Source organism: Solenopsis invicta, chromosome 16 (genome assembly GCF_016802725.1).
Source record: "Solenopsis invicta isolate M01_SB chromosome 16, UNIL_Sinv_3.0, whole genome shotgun sequence".
Taxonomy (NCBI): Eukaryota; Metazoa; Arthropoda; class Insecta; order Hymenoptera; family Formicidae; genus Solenopsis; species Solenopsis invicta.
Window position 1 is genome coordinate 11,619,955 of NC_052679.1, and position 13,304 is coordinate 11,633,258.

The following is a 13,304-nucleotide window of genomic DNA, read 5'->3' on the forward strand; positions in this document are numbered from 1 at the left end:
ACGAAAATAATAGATGAACCTACATGACTATATAAGAATCTCATACAATTTGTACATGAATCTTACCATAATCTTAGGAATCTGGAATGCATCGTATACGACGATTAATATCGCGATGAAAAAATCTTGTCTTAGCCTTGTAAGAAATAATGAACCATATGTGATTACGGTGAGTTTCATATAAGATCGTGTATAAGTCTTAACCCTTAAACACATAAATGGGTCTGAGAGATATATGAAGTTTCGAACACTTGCTGTGTGAAGACGGAATGAGATAGAAAGTTCGGACCAGGACGTAAAAAAAGTTTGAAATCTCCACTTTCGATTGATATGGTTGATCAACTTTCTTGGTCAACTAGAATTTGAAAAACACGGCAAAGTTTTGTTAGGGTCAATGCGACCCATATGTGTGAATGAAACTTTTTTGTGAGTAATCTTATGTTAAAAAACTGGACAAAACACGTTCAAACAGGTCCGTTCGCGTACTACTCTGCCTAAAGTAAAAATATTATAGTGCTGTAAAAGAGAAGATTTTTATAGGGTCCAAAATATATTACGAAACACATCAATTTTCAATTTTAGACACCTTGAATTTATGAAAAATACCTCATATTTACCTTGTTACGTAAGTATATCTTTTAATAGAAATAGCAGTGACATAATTTTTTTTTAAAGTATGACTCTTTAGCTTTAAAACGTATTGTAAAGTCTTTAAAAGTTTTTTGTTGCAGATATGATTTTTTTTTAAAAAGTCGATTTTTAGATACCCAAAAATGGACCTCATATTCTCCTTGTTATATAATTCTACTTTTTAAAAGAAATGACAATACCATAACTTTTTTTGAAAGTATGACTCTTTAGCTTTAAAATGCCGTATTTGAAAGTTTTTAAAAGTTTTTTATTGCGGAAACATAATTTTTTTTTAAGAAAAAGTGGATTTTTGAACAATTTTAAATTTTTGCTTAATGGTTTCTTTTTTTAACTTAACAATAAGTCATTTTTCGGCAATATCAATTATGCAGTCACATTTCTGAGATTCTAAACTTTCATATAAAAAAAAGATTGTTGAAAAATGTTAATTAGAACCAAAGTTATAACTTCTCAAAAAGTCTCCTAGACCCAAAAATTTGTTTTCGTATTTTACGGGATCAATGTGTTTAAGGGTTAAAAGACATAATTATAAAATAATTTATCTTGCAAGATGTTACAGGAATCTAGCATGAATCATGTATGACGATTAATATCGCGATGGGAAAATTTTGTCTTAGTCTTGTAAGAAATTGTAAACTATATATTCCGGTGTGTTTCATAAAAGGTCATGTATGAATCTTAAAAGTCATAGTTATAAAATAATTTATCTTGCAAGTTGGTGCAAGAATCTGATATAAATCGTACAAGACGATTAATATCGCGAAGAAAAGATCAATCTTGTCTTACAATCAGCCTTATAAAAAACTCCTAAGAAATATAAATTGTTTAAATTTACATCGCATATATGATCAAGGTATCTGCAATCATATCCCAGTAAATAAAATGGAATTATTAGATGAATAAAAACTTGATTGAACATATGAAATCAAAAAGAATTAATTTTTAGTCAAAATAAATTCCTTTACGTCCTATTCAATTCTGTGTTTGTTCATTTAATTTCATTTTGTGAGATACGATTTGTAAAATACTATATCCTTAGAGGTTCTGTTTCACAGCTTTACAAGAATCATGTTTGATTTGAAACTGTTCATTTTAGAGAATCTTGTATATAAAATGAGAAAGACTTGTATGTTGTGGACAAAAAAGTTGCGACATTTTATCCACTAAATTTTAGTATAGCCTTGCACTCATCAAGGGCGAATGTAATTGTTTGGATTCATAGGTGAGAATCAATTATGTTCAATCGTTTGATGAGCATGTTACATTCAGAAAACTGTCGAAAAACAATATTGCAACTATTCTATTCTGGTATACAGTCCCTGCCAAAAATATGCGATTGAAACCGATTAAACAAAATCCTTTTTAATCAATTTTAAGCTGTTTTAATCGATTCAATCCAGAAGCGGATTAAAACATAATTGATTTCAATTCTATACGAATTTAATTCTATATGTAATTGATTTTAATATCGCTTTCGCGAATTATTTCTAATCCAAAATAATTAAATTGTAATCCATAATGTTATCAATCTAAATAAACACGCACGCACACGAACGCACGCACACAAACGCACGCGCGCGCATGCGCGCGCACACGCACACACACACACACCCATGCCCACGCTCACGCCCACACTCACGCCTACGCCCACGCCCACACGCACGCACTTGCACACACACACACACACGCGCGCGCGCGCGTGCACGCACGCCCACACACAAGTCATTCCTTTTAAAAAGTATAATTATGTAACATGGATAATATGGGTATTTTTGTGCATATAAAAATCCACTTAAAAAAAAATTATATCTTTGCAACAAAAAACTTTTAAGAACTTTACAATACGGCGTTTTAAAGCTAACGATTTATACTTCCAAAAAAAAAAAAAAAAAATCAAATCATTGTCATTTCTATTAAAAAATGTACTTATGTAACAAAGCGAATATGAGGTATTTTTCATTAATTTTGTCTAAAATTGGAAATTGATGTGTTTCATGATATATTTCGGAAAAACTCCCTTTTCTACAGCATTTTATAGTATTCTAACTTTAGACAAAGTATATGCGAGTAACATCCATGAATCGACCTGTTCGAACGTATTTTGTCCAGTTTTTTATGTAAAATACTCACAAAAAATGTTTCATTTACACACATATGGGTTGCATTAATCCTAACAAAACTTTGCTGCAGTGCCGTTCAAATTATAGTTGACCAAAAAAGTTGATCAACCATATCAATCGAAAGAGGAGATTTTACGTCTTGTTCCGAACCTCTTATCTCATTCCGTCTTCAAACAGCAAGCGTTCGAAACTTCATATGGGGTCTCTCAGATCCACTTACGTGTATAAGGGTTAAGTTTCTTTATTATTTATTAAAAATTGCTTCAATATTTTGATAAAATATTTTTTTCTAATTATTTTATTAAAATTATTATTTTTTTTATATTAAGAGATTCTAATAATTTGTTAAAAGATTGTTCCTTGAAATAAATCATTTGGTTCCTCTGAAAAGGGCAGATTAATTCTCTTCAAAGAGCTTTTTTCATAATAAATGCTCTTTGTTGAAAACTTTGGTCTGTCTTATCGTAGAGAAAACTAATTGATCGCTGTACAGAATAATACGTAAGTAAATATGCCCAAATTTGTTCACGCGAGCACGCTCTCTCTCTCTCTCTCTCTCTCTCTCTCTTTCTTTTTCTCTATGACAAAAAAAGTGTTATTGTTTTTAAAAACTCGAAATGTAAATACTTTTGTAGATTTCGTGTATTTCTTTGTTTGATTCTTCGACTCCACAAAGAATTTCTTGGCATTTTTTTTATCAAAATTATTAAAATCAAGACGTAAAATAATTACATTTGTAAGTTAAAGATAGCATTGTAACGTGACAGAGAGAGAGAAAGGGGGGGGGTGGAGGGGAAGGGAGATGAAGAGGGGAAGGGAGAAGGAGAGGGAAAGGGAGGAGAGGGGAAAAGGGAGAGGGGGAGCGAGCGAGAGAGAGAAGGGGGGAATCAGCTTGTGTGTTGTATCAGCTGAACGCAGCCTCACGGCACACTCGCACGTAACGGTAAGTGCGCCGCCTCTGCGTACTATTCGATCTGTGATACGCTAACTTAATCGGCTTATATTTCATAATTTAAGCGTCTACCAACTTTTTGCTAAAGAAAAAATCGTCTTAGAATTCGACCAGGAATACGTCCCTTGAAGGACAACGGGTTATTTTAAATTACCCAGTATACTCGCGATCACGATTATAAGGTATTTGTTCTTTGTAATATTTCTATCATTTTTTATAATTGAAAAAACGAAAAGTTAAATAATGTAACTTCGCGAATGTAGCATCACACCTCTTCCTCTAAAGTACAAGAACACAGTAAATATTATCCCTTTAAACAACAGTTCTAATTAATACTATTCGAATCTCACCATTATGTGTAATTTCAAGAACAAAATTTTAACTTTTCCATTTCTTTACACTTTTCATATAAAGTACCATAAGATACTCGGATAAATAGCATCATGCTGATTATAATTTATCACAGTTCTTACGACAGTTTTCATTAGAAATATTTATGTAATAATATAGCACATTATTACTGTAAATGTAAGTAATATCATTAAATGTAATTTAATACATTATTATTAAAAAAAATATAAGATCTAACATTAAAACTATGTTGCTGCTGTAATTTTGCTTAAATTGATGATTGTAGGGCGAAATATTCTAGAACTGCGATAAATAATCAGCATCATACTTATCAGCAACGTAAAAGCTATTTAGTGATCTTATCAGTTTAACCTTGGATGGCGTTGCCAAAGTTACATCAAAATCACATTAATTTTTTTAAATGGAGCACCCTCTTTTTGATTTCAGAATCTAATAGCCGGTCAAGAGCTTTCAAGACACTGTAAATAAGTTTATTTACAGATCAAGAGCTTTCCAAAACACTGTAAATAAGTTTATTTTGAGTACTTTTCGAGTTGTGAGGCTTGAAAGCTACAATGTATTGTAACTTTCAAGTGTTATAACTCAAAAAGTATTTAATGAAAATAAACTTATTTATAATGTTTTGAAAAGTTCTCAAAATTGACTACAAGAAAATGCAATAAAAAATATAGAATGTTAGGGAAGTATCAATACCCTTTAATTAGAGAACTACTTATTCTCTAACATTATATCTTTTATTACATTTACCATCGCAATAAGTATTCAAAAATTCTTCCTTCATTCTGAATAAATAATTGAATACATAATAGAAAATTCCCAAAATCTTGCTTTAACTGGCCCGATCGTTTCCTTGATTGGCTGAATCACCGATCAATCTTGTCTTGACTGACTAGACCACCAATCGATCCTTCCTTGATCGGTTGGATCATCCTCCGATCTTTTTTCAAATACAAAAGAGGTGTAAATCCGATCGAACCTCTACGTGGTACACCTTGAGTGATGCTAATGTCGGCGGTACTGTAACTTTCAAGTCTTGTAATTTGCAAAATAATTAACGAAAAAACATTTAATTAAAGTGTTTTGGAAAAGTCTCGAGATGAGCTACAAGAATATGTAATAAAAAGTAGCCAGTTCCATTTAAAAAATTGAAGGTGACCTTTACGTGACCTTCAAACAACTATTCAAGGTCAAATTAATGACATCGTCTTATGTCCCCCTCAAAACCATACATTTGTCTGAAATATTTTATTGTAAAATGCAAGCAAACAAAAATACTTGGGGTGATAAATTAAAACGGGTCACCCTGTATATACACGAGAAGTTCGCCCGTGGTCTCATGGATTAATAGAGCAAGTCAAACTGAGCAGAAAAGTTCTATACATTTTCAAAATTTGCAACAGTTACCAAATAAAAATTAGTAAAGTCGGTGAGTACATACTCTCTACCCACCGCGCGCGGAGACTATTTAGCGAATGCCTAGCCTAGAGCAAGGAACGCGGTGAGGAAATGAGGGAATGAGCAGCTCAGAACGGGAATCTTACGCTGTTAGCCGATAGACAATGCTGCTTCTCCCTCTTTACCACGCTGCCTGCCGTGACTGCCTTTGGCTTCATGATCGATGGGCGATCCCCGCGTGCGTTGAGTAAGGAAAGTACGCGCTTATTTGCCAATTTTACTAATTTTTATTTCAGTAACTATTGCAAATCTTAAAAAATAGTATAGCAGAAAAGTAATACTTTTCTGCTCAATTTAATTTACTCTATCAACCCACGAGACAACGGACAAACTTTTCCTGACACCCTGTATATACATTTTTCTAAATATATACGTACATGTAACCTTTATATTTATTTCTTTAATTTCTTATCAAGGTTAAATTTTAATGAAACATATTTTATTCAAAATTATTGATACATCACTTCTCGCTAAATGTTTGTTTTATTTTTGCAATTATATTTGACGAGCTTGTATTCAATATCTGTTACGATTTTTCCGTCAATAACTGATTAATCAAATCGCGTTCTCTACTTGTCGCGTTTTCGCTGTCATGTCGTAACAATAGGCTATGCTCAATTTCTGCTGCAATTTTGCCTTCAATAGCTGATAAAACTGATCGCGTTTTATACCTTCCGTATTTTCACTGTTACGTTATATTGACTTGCTGTGCTTGACTTTTGTTTTTTTTATGTTGATAAATTTTGCTGCCTTTTTTGCTGCATTTCTTTTAACATATACGCAGTGCCTTCTTAGATTTTACTGTTTTTCTGCTGACATCAGCTGACATAGCAAATCGTGCCTGGCTGCTGCTTGACTTTTGTCAACATAGTGTGTATCATAAATTTTCAATTTGTGTCAATCATGTTTTCCCGTCAGGTTTAGTTATCTGGGTATATTATGTATACACGTATGTTGTATTGTAACAAAATAAAAAATTCCACTTACCTGTAAAAACTCTGTAATGTGATGCTTTTTGCACCAAAATGTGGTTCGTTGATGCGTTCTTTGATGAAGGCCACAGCCTCCTCGTTCGAAAATGTGTCCCACAGGCCGTCAGACGCCAATATTATAAACATAGGGTTGTGATCGTTCAAATCAAATGTTAGAATATCCGGATTGGCGATTACTAGTTTCTTATCTTTTAAAGGATAATCTCCCAGAGCTCGAGAAGTCGCTAATATGCCGGCGACTCTCCATACGCCATTGAAAGTTACTAAACCACCGGCTTTATTTATTCTTTTCCTTTCCCTTTCCTGGAAATAGATTCAATAATTGGATTAATATAGGTAATAATTATATTACTACATAAAAGTTTTTGCATGTTTGTTGAGATTTTCTCGCGTCTTACGAAAAAATCTCGGTAAAACAAAAAAAATCGAAGAATTTTCGAAAATACACTTTAAAGACAAAATGTTGTACAGCTAGCGTATGATGTCGGAACTAAGCCCGATTGATGCCAGGAAGGAATAAAGACCCCCGAGAAAGTAGACAAAAAAACAAGTTTGTTAAAACTGAATGCGTGTATTTCGGAAGTAACCGATAACGCTCACGAACGTAAGCTCGTGTTACAGGTATAGTATCTTGAGAGATACAAGTGTGAATTGCTAATCGGTGTGACTATTCTGGATGTGTGGTTCCTTTGTAGATGTGACTGCTGAGTGTGTATGATTTCTTCGTGATATTGCTAACGGATGTATGTGCTTTTTACTGCTGCTTAATTAACTCTCCGCCGCTTGATTGTCAAGCGGCACTTTTATAAGTGCGCTAAGCCGCTGCTTGGCGCAATAACTTCCGCACGGTCAGCGCTTTTGCAGTACGATTTTGGCCATTGCGCGCTGGATTTTCGGGTTTTCTGGTTGTCTCGTGTTGCAAAAGTGCTTGACAAGTAACTTTAATTCGGGGCATGGTGACCTGATTGTGGTTGCCATGCACTGTGTTATGGCAACCACAAAAGGCTATAACAGAAAGATAGAACGTTGTATCTGCGTTTTTGCTTTGTTTGCATATTTTATTCACTGAGAAATACCGAATTGGTCTGTGCACATGGACAGCATAGTGGAAAGGACGCTGGTATTACGGGTCACGAGCTTGTGGGAACAAAGAAGAAGGGAGCTTCTTGGTCATCTTGCAGGCAAAGCCGGTATTTTTGTCCGAGCAGTTCGGTTTTTCTGTGAATAAAATATATATTCTGTTCCTAATTTATATACAATTGAAAATTGATATTTTTTCAATAGTTTTTTCTTTGGGCGCTTTAATTTAATAAAATAACTTCAAATCTTTTTTCACTCTTATGCTTTCTTTACACTCTACTCTAAGATAATAAATAAATTTTTTGGCATGATTAGAATAGAGAAAAGATTGCTCACTGGCAGTCTACCTGGCGTTTATAATTTAATTACATATTGGATTATTTCTGAATGCATTGTAGCGGCCAATCCACTAGGCGCCACCATTTCATGCGCCGGCACTGCGTACGCCCGCGGGCGCGCATTCGCCAGGTGTCAGTTTGCGCCACCGCCACGGGGCGGCGATGCAGCCGAGAGCAGCCGTTTTCTTATAGACAAGATGCATCCAATAGGGAATATAAGGGGGTTCAGAATTGAGACCAGCAGATATCCTCCTTTTGTGGAGTGAGCCCCGTACGAGCTTCTATGTAGCATAAAAGAGTGACGTAACCTTTTCCTTGGAGAGTACTTATAAGTAAACCTACCCAAGTGTTACTCTCCAATTTTGATGAAACACACTTCTAAGGCGATGAAAAATAATTGACATGTATTTTTTTATATTGACGGTAATTTAGTTTTAAGGGTAAAAACTACCCTTTGAATATTTGGGGATGTATTTAAGATTTGAATGATATCCATTAAACAATTTAAATTGTGAAGGCTTTATGGGGGTTTTCGATGGCGCTGAATCCAAATTTGATGATAAAAATATCATCAAAATGGCGGATTCAAAATGGTGTCTCACTTTCCTATAAAAGGATATTTTTTAAATTTTGTCTAGAATCGGTTCTTTAATGTTAGTAATAAAAGGCACAAAAGGGTTTTCAATATCGCTAAATCTAAATTTTTAACTAAACATTTCATAATCAAAATGTGGTGATTATATATTTCTTAACAAAAGAATATTTTACAAATCGAACTTGAATTATTTTGTTTATATTACTTTTAAAACCTTTAAAATAGGGTTTGATAAGATAAAGATTTAAAGTAAGTCTTGATAAGATTCATTGACAGTAGTTTTGACAATAATGATAATCCATGAAAAATTGTTTTATACACAAAGATTTTTTGCACCACCCACATTTTATAATTGCAGTATTATTGCATAAGTCGCAAACCGGAGCACAATCTTTTAAACAAAAATCCACTGGACTTTTAAATGCTGGTAATTTTTCTGGTAAATAACCATTTTTGTACCAGACATATTTCAGTAGATTTGAAAAATGTAAGGGGAAGAAAACTGGTTGTGAATTAGTGATTGAAGCTTGATGATATTATTGCAAAGATGTAAGTTGATTTCATAGTTGTATAGAACAACTATATCAGAAAAATGCTTAATGAAATTTTTTCAGGGTCTAAAAAAGAAAACGTAAAAGGGTTGAATCATACCTCCTTTGTAGAAAAATACTACTGAGCACTACTAGTGCGCAGTAGTACTTTGAGGCACTACTGCATCACTACACTGCTGCACTACAACACTACTACACTATTGCTACTGTAGTGCAGAGGAGTGCAGTAGTTTTCAATAGTGCTAACAATAAGTAGTGTAAAGATTTTCTGTAGCTCTTATTATTTTGTTTTGTCATAAGTTGTTTTTTATACATATTTGAAAAAAGTTATGTATAAATAATTGCGATTCTTATCACTCGAACACATTTTATTTAACAATACATTCACATGTGAAATAATAAGACTTTATACCACATTTTAATATAATCCTAGCAAATATCTTATTATTCATTATGCAAGTTTACATAAGATTTGTTATCACAATGATATAGGAACTAATCAACCCAGCTAACAAGACAACGTCGAAAACATAATTATTTTCAAATCGGTTGTACTGTATTGTATTAGTTGTATTATGTTTTACTGAAAAATTTATATTCACAATTCAATTGGAAAATTGAAAAACATAATTCAATTAAATGCTATAGAGCTCAATCATTGTACTATACAACTCATTTAAAAGATATTATGTTTTACTAAAAAATGCAAGTTCAAAAACACATTCAATCTTATTAGACCGAACAGAGCTTTCTAATAATTTTAATAGAACATTTTCAGCAGGGAAGGAAGTATGATACATAACATCTCTATAAATGTTTAAATCATACGCGGACTAATAGAAACGATTAAGATACGACTAATATTTATAAAACAAATATAGTAATATTCAAAATTTGATTTATGTAATTTTAACAATACTTTTATTAGATACACGGGAAAATCTAACTTATACCTGTTAGTATGATAAATAATTTACTGACCTTTGATGAAGATTTGCTGCTCTTATATATTGAACATTCGTAAAACTAAATACTACAAAAAACTATTTAAAATTATGTGGTCACTGAGTGAGAATGCGAAATTAGACTTGTATCAGCACTGCATCCTAAATTCCAATATGGTGAGGTTAATAACAAGAGCTTATTGTAGTATAATGTAGTAGTTGACCCTATTATTGTAATAAGTTGGTCTCCGTAATATTCGTATTACAATAACCATACGCATGTGGTCCATCGAATGTAGTATTTTCGTGCGGAATAATCACATGGATTACAATTTCTAGCCCGTGAATTTTTTCGTAAGAAATAGTGTTCAGTGCAGTAGTGTAGTGGTGCAGTACTGCCGTAGTACTTCAAAATACTACTGCGCACTAGTAGTGCTTAATATTATTTTTCTACAAGGGCTGTTGTTCCTGCCAAAATGGTTTCTAATTTTAAAAATCTACTCGACTACTTTTAAAACAGTTTGGAAAGCTTTTCACTTTGACCACTCCAAGAATCCAATAATAAAACAATTTTTTTGTTAGATACTGAAAGAAAATCTTCTTAAAACCATTTTTTCACAAGATTAGATGTCAGCTTTCCTGATTTTAAAGCTAGCACATAGACATTTTCAGGTTCAAATAAACTTTTCTTGACTGTAGGCCCAAAGTTACCATCTTTTTCTTGTAAAACTATTAGTAGAGGTGAAAAAAAAACACCTTTTGCAGAAATTAAAGGCTGTATAGTATAACTGTGAGTTATAGAGTTTATTGATTGTGTTAACGCTTCAACAGTTTCTTGTCCTTTAAAAGCTAGAGTGCGTCCTGTGTGCATCTCTAAATTAAAACCCGACTGATTAGAGTTCAAAACATTCTCTTCTCCAACTAAAGAAACATCTCTTTTTATTTTTTCTGCAAATATTTTGGCCTCTTGTTCTAATTTTTCTTTATTCTTTATGGACTTTTTGGTTATAAATTTATTTATTTTTCGAGACACAATTCGATGCTTTTGTTTAAACTTATGAACTCATTTCATAGAAGCATTAAATAAACATGGTGGGAATGAAATCTTATCTCGTGCTTGTAAAGCCCATCTACGAAAATCTAAATCATAGACTATAACAGATTTTTCGACAGCTTCATTGAATCTCTCAAACACAAATTCTGAAATTTCCTTTAGTTTCTCGATTTGATTTCCTCTGTTTGAGATTTGTTTCTCCCGCCGAATAATGTAACTGACAATTTGAAGTCATACGTTTAAATTTAGATTGCACTGTCTTTAGTTTTAGTTTTTTCCCCGACTTCCAATACTCAACAGCTTTCTGTTTATAAACGTCTTTAATATCTGTGTTTTCAGAAAAAGTATTATCAGATAAGTTGAAAGACAAATTCCCCTCGATCTCAATTAAATCAGCATTATTATTGTTACATTCAGCTTTAAGGGAAGGAAGGCTATTTTTCAAAAAGATGCCTGGGACTTGAGGAAGGCAGGGAAGGATGCAACAAAAACTCTTTTATTCTCGTGACCACACTAGTAGGATGTACGGCACGAGCCGAACGCACTTTGATGATTTCGAAAGTATGCGTCAACGTATAATGACACGCTTTAACGCCCTTTCAGAATCGTGCGATTGTTGGTCCTAATTAGAGTCAGAGAATTCAATCTCTATAACTCGGAATTGGACCGAGTGCAATCTTTTTTTCTTTAGAAGGAAGGGTTAATCAAGATGGGTTAATCAAAAGAATTATTTACCAAACATTAAAGTTACCCTTTTAAAATAAAAATTAACATTTATTTTGACAATTGAAGTTTGAATACATTATTGTTATACCAAGTTATTTAAACAAATTAAAACATAATACACCGTTTTCCGTTATATAAAAAAAAATACAAGTGGTTTGGTGATCATTATTAATTAAGGAAGTTAAACTGGAGTACATAATCAGTTGGGTATACTTAGACTATAACACAATTTAGTAAATTAAAAGGTAAAGTAGATTGCTTAATATTGATAGGAAACATTAAGAAGTTAACTAAAAAAATTATAACATTATTATTATTGAGAATTACAGAATAATGCAATTAATTATGTCTACTCAAAAAATTAAAATTAGTGTACATTACTTATAATTAAAAGAAGTTAGTATATTCGCAATTGTATGTGTTGTTTACATTAAGAGTTAGTGAACTGACTTATAAAGTTATTCAAAATTAACAAAGTAATTAATTTAGGAAACTTAAACTGTACGCGTTATTGTTTTACAGAAGGAGATGGAATTAATCAATTTCGGTAATAGATACTGTAGACTGAGGGAAGAAATTATAAAAAAAATCTATGGGGACATAATACTGGTAGGAGTCGTTGGAGAGGAAGATGGGAATCCCGTCATGGGGATTCAGGGCTATAATTATTGAATGCAGAGTATTTAGGTCCAGGTGAAAATGTAGGCAAAAATCGGACAGGTATGGTTTTTAGAGGAAATTGTATTATTTTCTCAATGGAGCTTTGAAGCCCATTGAAATAGTAATACCGCGGGCGGCGAGGAGGGAGCTCTACTTTTTCCAGGAACTCCACACTGGATGTGGAGCACGCTGAAGAAGGAGGGGGATTTGATGCAGGAAGATCGAAGGGAACGCGGGAGTAGAAGATGCTAAAGAGAGTTTCGGGAGGAGAGTCGGGGGCTATCCGGTAAGTGAGCAAGGAAGAGATTGAGACGGCGGGAAACTCGGGTCGGGGCTTTGGGAGCCTCGGGATCTGTGTGTGTGAAGCTGGCACATCATTTGGTGGAAAATCACTAAACATTGACAGTTCTGAGTTTATTTTCAATAGTTCTACAGTTCCTGATAGATAAAACAAATAGTTCTGGCCTTTAAAGCGAAAAAAACGCATAGGACAAAGTGAGGTGCCAGGTTCACGCAGCACCTCAGTTTGTCCTACGACATTTTCCAGACCGAATTCTTGTAGGATTTTAAAAGATCTATAGTTCTATATGAGTTCTAGAAAGAGTTCCAGCGTTTAACATAGTTTATTTATTTTTTTTTTTAAAGCGCGTTCCGAAGAGTTCCGGGCGATTCCGATATTAGTTAATTAACAAAAATTAATAACTCCCGAAAAAGCCGATTTTCCGCACATATAAGTGAGGTCTTTTTCGAAGAGTTCACCTCTATTAAGCTGGACCCCCCACCAGCGAAAATCGAGTTCACACTAGGTCAAAAA

The 13,304-nt window shown here is 33.3% G+C and overlaps 1 protein-coding gene across 10 annotated transcripts in view; it reads right to left on the reverse strand.

The window, feature by feature from the left end:
* LOC105198174 (protein phosphatase 1L) overlaps window positions 1–13,304 on the reverse strand; it is a 269,334-nt gene that overhangs the window by 1,279 nt on the left and 254,751 nt on the right. For all 10 annotated transcript variants that reach the window (XM_039459005.1, XM_039459012.1, XM_039459004.1 and 7 more), the window contains one exon: window positions 6,538–6,845. In XM_039459005.1, coding sequence (XP_039314939.1) covers window positions 6,538–6,845 — 308 coding nt within the window. The remainder of the gene's footprint in view (window positions 1–6,537; window positions 6,846–13,304) is intronic.